Consider the following 17,434-nt stretch of genomic DNA (forward strand, 5'->3'; position numbering starts at 1 on the left):
AACTATAAGACACTGATGAAAGAAATTAAAGATGATACAAACAGATGGAGAGATATACCATGTTCTTGGATTGGAAGAATCAATATTGTGAAAATCACTATACTACCCAAAGCAATCTACAGATTCAATGCAATCCCTATCAAATTACCAATGGCATTTTTTATGGAGCTAGAACAAATCATCTTAAAATTTGTATGGAGACACAAAAGACCCCGAATAGCCAAAGCAGTCTTGAGGGAAAAAAATGGAGCGGGAGGAATCAGACTCCCTGACTTCAGACTATACTACAAAGCTACAGTAATCAAGACAATATGGTACTGGCACAAAAACAGAAACATAGATCAATGGAACAAGATAGAAAGCCCAGAGATAAACCCACGCACCTATGGTCAACTAATCTATGACAAAGGAGGCAAAGATATACAATGGAGAAAAGACAGTCTCTTCAACAAGTGGTGCTGGGAAAACTGGACAGTTACATGTAAAAGAATGAAATTAGAATACTCCCTAACACCATACACAAAAATAAACTCAAAATGGATTAGAGACCTAAATGTAAGACTGGACACTATAAAACTCTTAGAGGAAAACATAGGAAGAACACTCTTTGACATCAATCACAGCAAGATCTTTTTTGATCCACCTCCTAGAGTAATGGAAATAAAAACAAAAATAAACAAATGGGACTTAATGAAACTTAAAAGCTTTTGCACAGCAAAGGAAACCATAAACAAGACGAAAAGACAACCCTCAGAATGGGAGAAAATATTTGCAAACGAATCAACGGACAAAGGACTAATCTCCAAAATATATAAACAGCTCATTCAGCTCAATATTAAAAAAACAAACAACCCAATCCAAAAATGGACAGAAGACCTAAATAGACATTTCTCCAAAGAAGACATATAGACGACCACAAAGCAGATGAAAAGATGCTCAACATCACTAATTATTAGAGAAATGCAAATCAAAACTACAATGAGGTATCACCTCACACCAGTTAGAATGGGCATCATCAGAAAATGTACAAACAACAAATGCTGGAGAGGGTGTGGAGAAAAGGGAACCCTCTTGCACTGTTGGTGGGCATGTAAATTGATACAGCCACTATGGAGAACAATATGGAGGTTCCTTAAAAAACTAAAAATAGAATTACCATATGACCCCGCAATCCCACTACTGGGCATATACCCAGAGAAAACCGTAATTCAAAAAGACACATGCACCCCAATGTTCACTGCAGCACTATTTACAATAGCCAGGTCATGGAAGCAACCTAAATGCCCATCAACAGACGAATGGATAAAGAAGTTGTGGTACATATATACAATGGAATATTACTCAGCCATAAAAGGGAATGAAATTGAGTCATTTGTTGAGACGTGGATGGATCTAGAGACTGTCATACAGAGTGAAATAAGTCAAAAAGAGAAAAACAAATATCGTATATTAACGCATGTATGTGGAACCTAGAAAAATGGTACAGATGAACTGGGTTGCAGGGCAGAAGTTGACACACAGATGTAGAGAACAAATGTATAGACACCAAGGGGGGAAAACTGCGGTGGGGTGGGGATGGTGGTGTGCTGAATTGGGCGATTGGGATTGACATGTATAAAGTGATGTGTATAAAACTGATGACTGATTAAAAAAAAAAATCAGCAATGAGGGACTTCCCTGGTGGCGCAATGGTTAAGACTCCATGCTCCCAATGCAGGGGCCCGGGTTGGATCCCTGGTCAGGGAGCTAGATCCCACATGCATGCCGCAGCTGGGAGTTCGCATGCCACAACTAAGGAGCATGCAAGCCGCAACTAAGGAGCCTGCCTGCCACAACTAAGACCTGGCACAACCAAATAAATAAGTAAATAAATATTTTTAAAAATCCAAAAAAAAAAAAAAAAAAAAAGAATGAACCCATGATTATCAATAGCAGAGCAGCCAAAACAAAGACTCAAAAATTACATCTAATATTCTGAAACTATTGCTTTGTCAATAAGAGGCATGACAGGACTTTTTGATAATGCCAGGCCAGAAGAGTAGGTAAAACAAAAGAAAGCAGGCAGAAGAGAAGGGGAAAAATTGGCTGGGAAGACAAACTGTTGACAGTTTAGGCAGCAGTGGTGATAAAAGCAAAATCAGGAAGGCAAGCAGCAGACAGCAAGCTTAGTCATGAGGTAGGAAATGGGGGCATGACCCAGCCCCCAGGACCTTAGATGTTCAGGATCCCAGGTCACTTCAGCTGCGTGTGGAAAAGGACCCATCTGCATTTAGATACTCTTAAAGGCTAAACTGCAGGTCTCTGGTAGTCACTAATCTACAATTACACACCGAAGATGCTACGTTTCTGAGGGTTTTCCCCCCTTTTCTTATGGGCCTTTACATCTGCCATTTGACAAAACAGCATTTAATGGATCAGAAAGTGGCTCTTTGCATTCTGAACACAGCTGGAAAAGAGCTGATGGCTGACAGATTTGTGAATCACAGTACTGTGAAAGAAGGCACTGCTCTACATTAATTATAACAAAAGGCTGTCTTCTAAAAAGTCACACATCAAGCTAAAACCTACTAATGTGAGGTGAATGCTCAAAACTTTTTGGTTCTGGGCTTCCCTGGTGGCGCAGTGGTTGAGAGTCTGCCTGCCAATGCAGGGGCCACGGGTTCGAGCCCTGGTCTGGGAAGATCCCACATGCAGCGGAGCAACTGGGCCCGTGAGCCACAATTACTGAGCCTGCGCGTCTGGAGCCTGTGCTCTGCGACAAGAGAGGCCGCCATAGTGAGAGGCCCGCGCACCGCGATGAAGAGTGGCCCCCGCTTGCCACAACTAGAGAAAGCCCTCGCACAGAAACGAAGACCCAACACAGCCATAAATAAATAAATTAATTAATTAAAAACAACAAAAAAAAACTTTTTGGTTCTGATGGTTCAACCCTTCCCCTGCACACCTCCCAGTTTTGAGCAGATGCCTCTACGTTTACAAATCCCAAAAAAGTGACTTTTGTCTTTTCAAAGTTTGAAAAGCATACAGCAGATGAACTGATTAATGTGTATTCAACTCCTAGTCAGGTATAATGTTTTCCAGAGTACTATTAAACAATGAAAAAAGAAGAAAGAGAGAGACATAATAATCGAAATACCCATGGAGAATAAAGTCAATGAATAAATACATACATACACATACAAATAATGTATATACGCACATATACCTATATAATATATACATATCTTTCTACTGTAGGTGTGTGTATGAAACTGTGAACATAAAATTGATTTTCTCCTCTTAAATACACATTCCTGGGTTTATATGTAAATGAGAGCACTCTTTCCCCACATCATGGACTCTTAAAGAGCATCCATGAGAAACAGTGAATGCTTCTAGAAGCCTCATTCTCTGCACTTTCCAGGGCTCAACCAGGGCATTCACTGTTAAGTATACTCAACTTTGACGTGGGTAGTCACTGTAACGTTTCCAGTTCTTCCCAAGGCCTTTTTCCCCCTTCTTTCTATTCCTTTCCTAGCTCTCCTCCTATCTCAAAACAGCACATACAAATACAGAAAGAAAGCTGCTGCTTTGTGAGTGGACTTCTTTTTGTACACTGATGTATTCGGGAGAGAAAAGACAAGGGCAGAGATGTGGGCTATTTGTATGGCATTGCTTTAAACATAAATGCTTGTGGTAGCTCTGGGAGTTGAAAGAGGAAAAGAACTGTCAATAGAAGCTGATCACCGTGCAAATGGCAGGGGTGCCTCTTCCCTCCAACACCAAGGAGAAGCCATCTCTTATCCATTCTGTCCACTCACAAGACGACTTCTAAAGTTAGGATGGAAAAGGAAGGCATTAAGTGTTACTGAGCAAGGGCTGGTGTGCCCTTGGCACAGAAAGCCAAACTCTGATAGCAGGTGTTTGCGGCAAAGTAAGGGTTTATTTGCAGGGCGCCAAGCAAGTAGAATGGGCAGCTTATGCTCAAAAGACCCGAACTCCCGGATGGCTTTCAGGCAAGGGTTTTTAAAGACAGTTTTAGAGGAGAGGGTCGTAGGATGCGTGATCAGCTCGTGCACCTTCTTCTGATTGGTTGGTGGTGAGGTAACAGGCTGATGTTTCAGGAATCTCAAACTTCTGGTTCCAACCAGTCTGGGGTCTACCTTGCTTGTGGTCAGCATGTAGTGGCCATCGTCCACCTGGATGGGGGTCTTAGTCTCTACAGAGCAACTCAAAGATATGCATCAGATTGTTATCTATATCCCTTCAGGAGAAACCAGGAGTCCTGTGACGCTACTGTCCTCTTCATTGACTGCTTGCATCTGCTCTTTGGAACTCAGGGAAGGCCTAGGAGTCTAAAGCCTTTTTTTCTACAAACAAGAAACGGGACTTTTGTGCTTGGGAAGATCCCACAGGGTCCTGCTTGGTTTCAATCCCCGCTTTACTTTGATACTCCTCAATCCTGAGGGGAACAGGTATGGGACAAGAAAGAAAATAGAGTTGTTTTTTTTTTTAAATAAATTTATTTATTTTTGGCTGCGTTGGGTCTTCATTGCTGTGCACGGGCTTTCTCTAGTTGCGGTAAGCAGGGGCTACTCTTCGTTGCGGTGTGCGGGCTTCTCATTGTCGTGGCTTCTCTTGCTGTGGAGCACGGGCTCTAGGCGCGCAGGCTTCAGTAGTTGTGGCTCACAGGCTTCAGTAGTTGTGGCACGTGGGCTCAGCAGTTGTGGCTTGTGGGCTCTAGAGCTCAGGCTCAGTACCTGTGGTGCACGGGCTTAGTTGCTCCACAGCATGTGGGATCTTCCCAGGCCAGGGCTCGAACCCCTGCCCCTTGCATTGGCAGGCAAATTCTTAACCACTGTGCCACCAGGGAAGCCCGGAAATAGAGTTTTGAATAGAGAGGTTAATCATAAACTTGGCAGAAGAACTCGGTTTTAGGGGGACTTGGTTTCAAACGTATTGGCCCATAGCATGCAAGTAGCTCCTTCTTATAGAGTTGATGAGAAATTGGAATGGACGGTCATACACCAAGGGGGAAAAGGCCCCACGCAATATGAACACATACATCTCTGTGAATGCATGCAAAAGTTCTGGAAGAAAACTCACCAAACTCAAAAGTGGTATTCTCTGATAATAAATTGTGGTGGTGATGGGGGGTGGGGGAGAGGAGGGTTTGGGGGCCCACAAAGAGGAAAGTCACTTTGTGCTCAATGTACTTTTGCATTATAAAACATTTAAATAGTGAGAACAGATCCATGTGCTACTTGTAATTTTTACTTTAAAAAAAAAAAAAGGCATGGTAGAAATTTGAGATTTAAAAGCTAGGAGCATAAGAATTTAGCAGATTACCAGCACTCAGAGTCAGAGTGACATAATCCAACAAGGCACATCAGAAACCTTTCATATTGCGTTTAAGCTCGCTGAATGTTTCATGGACATTATATCCTGCAAGATTTTACACTGAAACCTTACATGTCATGAACCCTGAAAGGTTTAGGCTACCTCCTCTGCACACATTTTTGCTATTCTTCATCGGTGTCATTTATAACAAAGCTTCTAAACGCAAATGTAAAGGTTAATTTTAAAATCTCTGAGTACAGTCAAGACTTCTAAAATGAAGAGATAATAATGCCTTAATAAACAGCCTATCAAAATGATTATATATTATACACTTTTGGCAAATACATCAGCGAGAGTTAAAAATTCAGTGTTGAGGAGGCAAATATTCATTGGCTGTTGAGGCTGAGTCTAAGTACTGCCCTGCTAACTGAAATGAGAAGTCTTTGAAAAACTGTTGGTCTCAGGTTGCTCAAATGAGTCATCAGGACACCCCAAGTTCTGATATCCAGGTACATCATATAAAGCAATATTGCACTGACTCTACAGAGTAGCAACAAGGAAGTATTGTTATTAATATCCAAAGAATTCCTTTTTGCAAGTGTGTTCTAAAGTACATATAAAATAACAGGTAAAAATAAAAACAGTACAAAACAAGAACTACTTTAAGTCAGTTTTATAGTTGAATAAAATAAGTATCAGGGATCTTTGACAATATGAACTGTCCTCAGTGACTGGTCTTTAAAAACAGTGTAAGTGGGACACATGTATTTTCCCAGTAAATTTTCTGAGCACTTACACACCAATAAACTATTTCAGAAATTAAAGACCAGGATGAACTATTAGAACTTTATGTGCTAACAAATCATGCCATACATCTGCTACTGTTGTAAGGTAAGGACCAAGGGATCACAGTTACGAAACTTTAGCTTTAAGTTCTCCATTGCTGATCTTGATCATGCTAAGGCCCCAATTTTCGGACAATACTTTAAATAAATAAATAAATAAATAAATAAATAAAGTCAACCCTTAATATGAGGAAGGAATCAAATAAATCACCTGAAATTCAGATAATTACCATAACTGATACTGGCCAACAGTTGAAAAAATTTTCTGTATCACACCTTCTACCAGAACTGTTACACAGAGTTATGAAGAACTGAGAGGAGGGTCTTCTTCATCCTATAATGACTGGTTAATAAGCAGATTACACAAAAATAGAAATTCTTAGGAAGAAAAAGAGAGGCTGTGCTTAAAGAACAAAGTAGAAAGCAGATGCCTTAGAAAATGAAAAGCAATGTTGTGAATATTCTTATCTTTACCTCCTCTGCTTATCAAAAGACTCATTTCTGGCATTATTAGACACTCTCTTTTGGAGATTAGCGGATTACTGCAACAAACTATGACTTTACTAAGACTCTAGGTCGATGGTCAGTGTTGGCCCCCATTCTAAGTAACTAATAAAGAGAAGCTAACAAAGGACTACCTCCAGCTGAATCCAATGGACCCTAATCTAGGGAGGAACCATCCAATCACAGTTTTGGACGTCTGCTATTCACTTAAAGAGCATGGGCTCGGTAGGCAAAGAATCTGGATCAACTTCATTCCTTCTCTCACACTGTTACTTAGGACAAATCACTTAATCACATTGATCCTCAGCTTCCTCGCCTGATAAAGTGGCATATTTGGCTTACAGAGATGTGACGATTAACTATGATAATCACAGTACATGCACATAGAAAATATGCAACTAATGTTAACCTTTTTCTAGGGGACGGATCAGGGGCAGAAAAGGCAAAGTCAGGGTTTCTTGGCAGTGCAGAACAGTTAAAAGGTTTGCTTTAGTGCTAAAAAAGAAACCTCTAGCTGTGTCTCAGAGAGAGAGAGACAGACAGAGACAGATTGATTGATTCCCTCTTCACCTTAGGCAAATTTCCCTTTTCAGAACTCATACAGCAAAGTAGTCGGCATTTATATCATGCCTTGTATCTTCAGTCACATTTTCATACTCTAAGATCTTGTCTTTTTAAACCAGACTTAATATTCTTCAAGTCTTTTATACACATTGCCTACTCTAGGGCCCCGCTCACAGCAGGTAGCAATAGACATTTGTTGACTGATACAGCACAAAGTGCGGTGCGCTGCATTCAGAGGGCTCCGGTGATAGTGCTTTTAAAAGGTGGAGGCCTCTTCCTGTCAAACGATATTATCCTGGGAAGTGCCCTCCTAAAGCCACACTTTCCCTTCTCGTCATCTCGCGCACAGTTCCTGATTTCTCTTCCCATTGTGGGGGACGGATATGTGATATTTACGGGTGTGGAGTGAACGCTAGTAAAAAATTTAGTGGTCCAACCGAGGCCACGCGGGCGGCGGCGGCGCAGCAGCCACACCTACTCGGCCGCAGCGGCGCTGGGAGCCCGCAGACGGCGGGACAGCTGGGCTGCCGGGTCTCCGGACGCCGCCCCCTCCTCGACTCCTTCAGGGAGGGCTCCCACCGGAGACCCGGGACTGGGACCCGGCGAGCACGTGGGAGGCTGGCGAGGACGAGCGCCCGGCCCGGGAGGGGAGAGGAGGCCGGGCGGGAGCCTGCGGCCTGGGGAGACTAGGAGGTAAACAGTCCGGCGCCCGGACCGCGGCCGCCCCCCTGCGCCCCCGGATGGGAGCTTCCCGAGAGCCGCCCCCAGCGCCCTGTCTCCCCGTTGGCTCGGGGCCCTGCTCAGCTCCGGGGAGCCAGCAGGAGGCGGAGCTCCGCGGAGCCGGACTGGCCCTTCCCGGCCGAGGCCCCCCTTCCCCGCCGGCATCCCTCTTCCCGGCCGCCACTCACGGTGTTTGCCGCCGCCGCCGCCGCCGCCGCCGCTCGGGTAGTTCAGCAGCAGGAAGGGCAGCGGGGAGCCCGGCGACGGCGGGGTCCTCCAGGAGCGCTGTTGCTGCGGCGGCGGGCGCGCTACGAAGCCGGCGCCTCCATCGCCCGGGTAGAGCAGGAAGAAGGGGGCAGCCACCGGCGAGCCGGGCTCCGACTGCCCCGCGGGGGAGGCCAGCGGCGGCCCCGCCTCGTCCTCTCTGTCCGCGCCCCCGGCTGGAGCGCTGCGCGGCTCCTCCAGCCGCTGCTTCCCGCCCCTCGCCGGCTCCTCGCTGCAACTTTCCGCGCCGGCAGTGGGCGGCGGCGAGGTCTCAGCCATGCTCGTTCCTTCCTTCGCCGCCGCCTCCGACTCGCACCCGGGCCTGGGCAGGGGAGCAGAGGGTCACGGCAGGGAGCCGCTGCCCCGTCCCGTCCGCGCCGCCCCCACCTTTCTCCTTGGCTACGGGCCGGCGTCTGGGCTCTGCCGCTCAGTCTACGGCCCGCCCCACCGGGGTCCGAGCCAGCTGGAGGGACGGCCCCGCCCGACGGCGCGGTCTCCCTACCGGCCGCCTCCTCCCGCCTGCCCCTCCCGCCCCGGCCCCCAGCCTGCGGCGCGGCTCCCCTAGGGGGCGGCCTCCTCCTCTTCCCACTTCCCACCTTCCGCTCGGCTCCGGCTGCGCTGAGCTCCCTCCTGACCCTGGGGGAGGATACGGCGCCCAGTGCCTGGTTCTTACCGGCCCCTGGCACGGCCCTCCTAAGCGATCAGGTGTGTTTGCCCCCCGGTGCTTGAACGGTGGGAGACCTGGCGAAATATCTAGCGGCGCTTTTGTGTGCAAGCGCCCAACTTCATCGGCAGCACGAAGGCACAAAGATCTGGGTTGAAGAGGCGAAAGCTAATTTTAAAAAGGAAACTGCTCCCCACCCCCGTATTAAACTGTACCCTATGCCTTGCATACACTATAACCGTTCATTCACGGTTTTGATTTATGAGCTTTTTATGTGAGACACCAGAGGTGGGTGTCTTCCTTTCCCCACCTCTTTTGTTCTCTGTCATGTGCCCTGTATAGAAATCTTGTATTTGCTCTGACTTTAACTCCCTGGTTTTCCGGGGTTCCGCGTGCGCATGAATGCGTTTTAAACCAAACAGCTTAGAATTTATATGACAGGCGTCTGTTACACGGCGACAGTTTTCACTTTCATCGTGCCTGTGTCTCGCTAGTAATTGGTCACTGTTGCTTTATTTTGAATATTTGAATCGACGATTACAGATCCAGTAATTCCAATAAATAAACATTTCCTTCTTTAATAAAGACAATGTCCAGTTACTATCGTTATTCCTTAACGCTAGATCCCATGAACGTGCCCTCGTATTTCCTAGGTGATTAGCTTTGTGTTCGGTTTGCAAAATGCTGGCATGGAATCCATGTTGACTCATAATTAAAAATCACTGTTGTGTAACATTTTGAACACCTGCTTTTCCTTCTTTCTCTGGTCTGTCTTTCCCTCTGTAGAGGAAGTTATGCTTCTCTGAAAGGAAAACTAAACCTTTTTATTGTTGTTATTCTCTGAAAATAACTCTTGAAATTACAAGAAATTACCGTAACACGTCTAATACTATCTTTCACCAAGTCTTTTAAACAAAACATATTTTAAAAGGAGGTGTTCACAAGAAGCTAACTTCAAGCAGTCAGAAAATTTCTTAGTAGTTTTTCAGTTTCTGGCATTTCCCTGACCTGTTGATTCCAGTGCTGCTGCCTACTTGAGTAAGTTATTTGTTCTCTGAGCCTGGATTCCTGTTCTGGAATAGGGGAAAATAATTATTATTAGCTATGTATTATCATTTTAGTAAAACAGCATATAACTTACAATAATAAAAACAGAATTGCTGGGGGGAGCTCTTTCATCATATCTTTAGCATTTTGGAATTTTGTTGGGTCTTTTCAGTCTCTGTAAGGGTGAAAGTCTTGATAAAAAAACATACTTGCCTTTTAGGAATTACAAGCTGTATAATACCTTGAAGAGAAAAACTAAAACATTACAGATATATGATTTTAATACCCATCCTTAACTGGATCTTTTTTTTTTTTAATTGAAGTATAGTTGATTTACAATGTGTTCATTTCTGCGGGATAGCAAAGTGATTCCTTAACTGGTCCTTTTACCTTGTTTTTGCATGCAGAAATTCCTAAGCATCATTGTATTCTTGTCAGGTTCCTTCACACAGGTGTTTTGCAATTTTTCAGTAAAGAATTTAACAAGAATATACACTTATTCCATTGTAGGTAGAAGAAAAGAAAGCAGACTCCACACAAATCACTCTTGAGAAAGGCCAGTAATAGCCAAGGGAGTCACCAAGTTAACAAGGTATAAAATGTTGTCTAGTTTAAATCACCAGATTTCTCCTTTCTAGTTATCCAGGTTACCTACAGGTATTAGAAACATTGACATGCTGTGGAATCTTGCAGTATACTGGGTTTTTTGTGCCTCTTTACTTTTAAAACATTTCTATTTATGCTTTATGTCATTAAGTTGCAGTGCAATGAATATAGAAAATCAACTGAAATATGAGCCCTTTAACATTTACAGGCAAGGCTCTTTATGGGCATTTTCTTTAAAGGTGGATGATACTCCAAGTTCCTAGTTTCTTATGCTTTTAGCTTTTGGATCAATATTATAATCACAGCTCTACATAAGCTTTAGTGACATAAAGGGCTGATTCAACTGCTACATACATTTAGGGACGCTAAGATTCAAAAAACAAGCCTAACCATGTTGCTCCTTTATGAAAAATGCACAGAGCATCTGCCTATACTGTTTTAAAGGGACGAAATCCAAGCCACTGTAAGAATCAAGTACTATTAATTTTCCTGTAAAATAAAGCAAGAGGTGTTTTTCAACTTTATTTGCATTTTGTTTTTAGTTGTTCATGTTTGGTTTTTTGAAACCCTTTGGGGATCTTAAGGATGGACATTTAGAATATATTACAAACTTTTAAAATATCAATGTCATGGATGTACTTTTAGCCTAAGCTTCTTAGAACTGTGATCAGAGAAAAGATACCACTTGGGAAGGGATGATATTCTTTTTCAGATTTCAGTTGTCTTAAATTTATTGAGACTTATTTTGTGGCTTTGCATGTGATCTATCCTGGAGAATGTTACATGTGCACTTGAAAAGAATGTGTATTCTGCTGTTTTTGTATGGAATGTTCTATAAATAGCTATTAAGTTCATCTGGTCTAACGTGTCATTTAAGGCCAGTGTTTCCTTATTGATTTTCTTTGTGGAGGATCTGTCCATTGATGTAAGTGGGGTGTTAAAGTCCCCTACTATTATTGTATTACTGTCAATTTTTCACTTAACGTTTGTTGATATTTGTGTTATGTGTATCTAGGTGCACCTATGTTGGGTGCGTACATATTTACAATTGTTACATCTTCTTGTTGGAGTGATTCCTTTATCATACTAAATGTCCTTCTTTGTCTCTTGTTACAGTCTTCGTTTTAAAGTCTATTTTGTCTGATATAAGTATTGCTACCCCAACTTTCTGTTTCCATTTGAATGGAATACCTTTTCCATTCACATACTTTCAGTCTATGTATGTGAGATATTTTCTTTCATATTATTTATTTATTTTTATTTTTATTTTATTTTTTTGAATTTTATTTATTTTTTTATACAGCAGGTTCTTATTAGTCATCCATTTTATACACATCAGTGTATACATGTCAATCCCAATCGCCCAATTCATCAGACCACCATCCCCACCCCCCCGCGGCTTTCCCCCCTTGGTGTCCATATGTTTGTTTTCTACATCTGTGTCTCAACTTCTGCCCTGCAAACCGGTTCATCTGTACCATTTTTCTAGGTTCCACATACATGCGTTATATACGATATTTGTTTTTCTCTTTCTGACTTACTTCACTCTATGTGACAGTCTCTAGATCCATCCACATCTCAACAAATGACCCAATTTCATTCCTTTTTATGGCTGAGTAATATTCCATTGTATATATGTACCACACCTTCTTTATCCATTAGTTTGTCGATGGGCATTTAGGTTGTTTCCATGTCCTGACTATTGTAAATAGTGCTGCAATGAATATTAGGGTGCATGTGTCTTTTTGAATTATGGTTTTCTCTGGGTATATGCCGAGTAGTGGGATTGCTGGACCATATGGTAATTCTAATTTTAGTTTTTTAAGGAACTTCTATACTGTTCTCCATAGTGGCTGTACCAATATAAATTCCCACCAATAGTGCAAGAGGGTTCCCTTTTCTCCACACCCTCTCCAGCATTTGTTGTTTGTAGATTTTCTGATGATGCCCATTCTAACTGGTGTGAGGTGATACCTCATTGTAGTTTTGATTTCCATTTCTCTAATAATTAGTGATGTTGAGCAGCTTTCCATGTGCTTCTTGGCCATCTGTATGTCTTTTTTGGAGAAATGTCTATTTAGGTCTTCTGTCCATTTTTGGATTGGGTTGTTTGTTTTTTTAATATTGAGCTGCATGAGCTGTTTATATATTTTGGAGATTAATCCTTTGTCCGTTGATTCGTTTGCAAATATTTTCTCCCATTCTGAGGGTTGTCTTTTCGTCTTATTTATGGTTTCCTTTGCTGTGCAAAAGCTTTGAAGTTTCATTAGGTCCCATTTGTTTATTTTTGTTTTTATTTCCATTACTCTAGGAGGTGGATCAAAAAAGATCTTGCTGTGATTTATGTCAAAGAGTGTTCTTCCTATGTTTTCCTCTAAGAGTTTTATAGTGTCCGGTCTTAAATTTAGGTCTCAAATCCATTTTGAGTTTATTTTTGTGTCTGGTGTTAGGGAGTGTTCTAAGTTCATTCTTTTACATGTAGCTGTCCAGTTTTCCCAGCACCACTTATTGAAGAGACTGTCTTTTCTCCATTGTATATCTTTGCCTCCTTTGTCATAGATTAGTTGACCATAGGTGTGTGGGTTTATCTCTGGGCTTTCTATCTTGTTCCATTGATCTATGTTTCTGTTTTTGTGCCAGTACCATATTGTCTTGATTACTGTAGCTTTGTAGTATAGTCTGAAGTCAGGGAGTCTGATTCCTCCCGCTCCGTTTTTTTCCCTCAAGACTGCTTTGGCTATTCGGGGTCTTTTGTGTCTCCATACAAATTTTATGATTTTTTGTTCTAGTTCCGTAAAAAATGCCATTGGTAATTTGATAAGGATTGCATTGAATTTGTAGATTGCTTTGGGTGGCATAGTCATTTTCACAATATTGATTCTTCCAATCCAAGAACGTGGTATATCTCTCCATATGTTGGTATCATCTTTAATTTCTTTCATCAGTGTCTTATAGTTTTCTGCATACAGGTCTTTTGTCTCCCTAGGTAGGTTTATTCCTAGGTATTTTATTCTTTTTGTTGCAGTGGTAAATGGGAGTGTTTCCTTAATTTCTCTTTCAGATTTTTCATCATTAGTGTATAGGAATGCAAGAGATTTCTGTGCATTAATTTTGTATCCTGCTACTTTGCCAAATTCATTGATTAGCTCTAGTAGTTTTCTGGTGGCATTTTTAGGATTTTCGATGTATAGTATCATGTCATCTGTGAACAGTGACAGTTTTACTTCTTCTTTTCCAATTTGTATTCCTTTTATTTCTTTTTCTGCTCTGATTGCCATGGCTAGGACTTCCAAAACTATGTTGAATAAGAATGGTGAGAGTGGACGTCCTTGTCTTGTTCCTGATCTTAGAGGAAATGCTTTCAGTTTTTCACCATTGAGGATGATGTTGGCTGTGGGTTTGTCATATATGGCCTTTATTATGTTGAGGTAGCTTCCCTGTATGCCCACTTTCTGTAAAGTTTTTATCATAAATGGGTGTTGAATTTTGTCAAAAGCTTTTTCTGCATCTATTGAGATGATCATATGGTTTTTATTCTTCAATTTGTTAATATGGTGTATCACATTGATTGATTTGCATATATTGACGAATCCTTGCGTTCCTGGGATAAACCCCACTTGATCATGGTGTATGATCCTTTTAATGTGTTGTTGCATTCTGTTTGCTAGTATTTTGTTGAGGATTTGCATCTATGTTCATCAGTGATATTCATCTGTAATTTTCTTTTTTTGTAGTATCTTTGTCTGGTTTCGGTATCAGGGTGATGGTGGCCTCATAGAATGAGTTTGGGAGTGTTCCTTCCTCCGCAATTTTTTGGAAGTTTGAGAAGGATGGGTGTTAGCTCTTCTCTAAATGTTTGATAGAATTCACCTGTGAAGCCATCTGGTCCTGGACTTCTGTTGTTTGTTGGAAGATTTTTAATCACAGTTTAAATTACATTACTTGTGATTGGTCTGTTCATATATTCTATTTCTTCCTGGCTCAGTCTTGGAAGGTTATAGCTTTCTAAGAATTTGTCCATTTCTTCCAGGTTGTCCATTTTATTGGCATAGAGTTGCTTGTAGTAGTCTCTTAGGATGCTTTGTATTTCTGTGGTGTCTGTTGTAACTTCTCCTTTTTCATTTCTAATTTTATTGATTTGAGTCCTCTCCCTCTTTTTCTTGATCAGTCTGGCTAATGGTTTATCAATTTTGTTTATCTTCTCAAAGAACCAGCTTTTAGTTTTATTGATCTTTGCTATTGTTTTCTTTGTTTCTATTTCATTTATTTCTGCTCTGATCTTTATGATTTCTTTCCTTCTGCTAACTTTGGGTTTTGTTTATTCTTCTTTCTCTAGTTCCTTTAGAAGTAAGTTTAGATTGTTTATTTGAGATTTTTCTTTTTTCTTGAGGTAGGCTTGTATAGCTATAAACTTTCCTCTTAGAACTGCTTTTGCTGCATCCCATAGGTTTTGGATCATCGTGTTTTCATTGTTATCTGTCTCTAGGTATTTTTTGATTTCCTCTTTGATATCTTCAGTGATCTCTTGGTTATTTAGTAATGTATTGTTTAGCCTCCATGTGTTTATGTTTTTTACGTTTTTCTCCCTGTAATTCATTTCTAATCTCATAGCGTTGTGGTCAGAAAAGATGCTTGATATGATTTCAATTTTCTTAAATATACTGAGGCTTGATTTGTGACCCAAGATGTGATCTATCCTGGAGAATGTTCCGTGTGCACTTGAGAAGAAAGTGTAGTCTGCTGTTTTTGGATGCAATGTCCTATAAATATCAATTAAATCTATCTGGTCCACTGTGTCATTTAAAGCTTGTGTTTCCTTATTAATTTTCTGTTTGGATGATCTGTCCATTGGTGTAAGTGAGGTGTTAAAGTCCCCCACTATTATTGTGTTACTGTCGATTTCCTCTTTTATAGCTGTTAGCAGTTGCCTTATGTATTGAGGTGCTCCTATGTTGGGTGCATATATGTTTATAACTGTTATATCTTCTTCTTAGATTGATCCCTTGATCATTATGTAGTGTCCTTCCTTGTCTCTTGTAACATTCTTTATTTTAAAGTCTATTTTATCTGATATGAGTATTGCTACTCCAGCTTTCTTTTGATTTCCATTTGCGTGGAATATCTTTTTCCATCCCCTCACTTTCAGTCTGTATGTGTGCCTAGGTCTGAAGTGGGTCTCTCGTAGACAACATATATATGGGTCTTGTTTTTGTATCCATTCAGCAAGCCCGTGTCTTTTGGTTGGAGCATTTAATCCATTCACGTTTAAGGTAATTATCGATATGTATGTTCCTATGACCATTTTCTTAATTGTTTTGGGTTTGTTTTTGTAGGTCCTTTTCTTCTCTTGTGTTTCCCACTTAGAGAAGTTCCTTTAGCATTTGTTGTAGAGCTGGTTTGGTGGTGCTGAATTCTCTTAACTTTTGCTTGTCTGTAAAGCTTTTGATTTCTCCATCAAATCTGAATGAGATCCTTGCCAGGTAGGGGAATCTTGGTTGTAGGTTCTTCCCTTTCATCACTTTAAGTATATCATGCCACTCCCTTCTGGCTTGTAGAGTTTCTGCTGAGAAATCAGCTGTTAACCTTATGGGAGTTCCCTTGTATGTTATTTGTCGTTTTTCCCTTGCTGCTTTCAGTAATTTTTCTTTGTCTTTAATTTTTGCCAATTTGATTACTATGTGTCTCGGCGTGTTTCTCCTTGGGTTTATCCTGTATGGGACTCTCTGCGCTTCCTGGACTTGGGTGGCTATTTCCTTTCCCATGTTAGGGAAGTTTTTGACTGTAATCTCTTCAAATATTTTCTCTGGTCCTTCTGGGACCCCTATAATGAGAATGTTGTTGTGCTTAATTTTGTCCCAGAGGTCTCTTAGGCTGTCTTCATTTTTTTCATTCTTTTTTCTTTAGTCTGTTCCGCAGCAGTGAATTCCACCATTCTGTCTTCCAGGTCACTTATCCGTTCTTCTGCCTCAGTTATTCTGCTATTGATTCCTTCTAGTGTAGTTTTCATTTCAGTTATTGTATTGTTCATCTCTGTTTGTTTGTTCTTTAATTCTTCTAGGTCTTTGTTAAACATTTCTTGTATCTTTTCAGTCTTTGCCTCCATTCTTTTTGAAGATCCTGGATCATCTTCACTATCATTATTCTGAATTCTTTTTCTGGAAGGTTGCCTATCTCCACTTCATTTAGTTGTTTTTCTGGGGTTTTATCTTGTTCCTTCATCTGGTACATAGCCCTCTGCGTTTTTATCTTGTCTATCTTTCTGTGAATGTGGTTTTTGTTCCACAGGCCACAGGATTGTAGTTTTTCTTGCTTCTGCTGTCTGCCCTCTGGTGGATGAGGCTATCTAAGAGGTTTGTGTACATTTCCTGATGAGAGGGACTGGTGGTGGGTAGAGCTGACTGTTGCTCTGGTGGGCAGAGCTCAGTAAAACTTTAATCCGCTTGACTGCTGATGGGTGGGGCTGGGTTCCCTCCTGGTTTGTTGTTTGGCCTGAGGCAACCCAACACTGGAGCCTACCTGAGCTCTTTGGTGGGGCTAATGACAGACTCTGGGAGGGCTCATGCCAAGGAGTACTTCCCAGAACTTCTGCTGCCAGTGTCCGTGTCCTCACGGTGAGACACAGCCACCCCCCGCCTCTGCAGGAGACCCTCCAACACTAGCAGGTAGGTCTGGTTCAGTCTGCCCTGGGGTCACTGCTCCTTCCCGTGGGTCCCGATGCGCACACCACTTTGTGTGTGCCCTCCAAGAGTGGAGTCTCTGTTTCCCCCAGTCCTGTTGAAGTCCTGCAATCAAATCCCGCTAGCCTTCAAAGTCTGATTCTCTAGGAATTCCTCCTCCTGTTGCTGGACCCCCAGGTTGGGAAGCCTGACGTGGGGCTCAGAACCTTTACCAGTGGGTGGAC

General features: G+C 41.9%; 1 protein-coding gene across 4 annotated transcripts in view; it reads right to left on the minus strand.

Moving 5' to 3' along the window:
- The window catches only part of RUFY3 (RUN and FYVE domain containing 3), a 90,005-nt gene extending 81,266 nt beyond the window's left edge, over nucleotides 1–8,739 (minus strand). For 2 of the 4 annotated variants that reach the window (XM_057546333.1, XM_057546337.1), the window contains exon 1: nucleotides 8,141–8,738. In XM_057546333.1, the coding sequence (XP_057402316.1) occupies nucleotides 8,141–8,495 (355 nt within the window). In that variant the 5' untranslated portion in view covers nucleotides 8,496–8,738. Of the gene's footprint in view, nucleotides 1–8,140 lie in introns of all 4 variants that reach the window. The other 2 variants (XM_057546335.1, XM_057546334.1) reach the window with 2 other exon arrangements.
- Nucleotides 8,740–17,434: the final 8,695 nt, after the last annotated feature.

The sequence above is a fragment of the Balaenoptera acutorostrata genome, chromosome 5 (genome assembly GCF_949987535.1).
Source record: "Balaenoptera acutorostrata chromosome 5, mBalAcu1.1, whole genome shotgun sequence".
Taxonomy (NCBI): Eukaryota; Metazoa; Chordata; class Mammalia; order Artiodactyla; family Balaenopteridae; genus Balaenoptera; species Balaenoptera acutorostrata.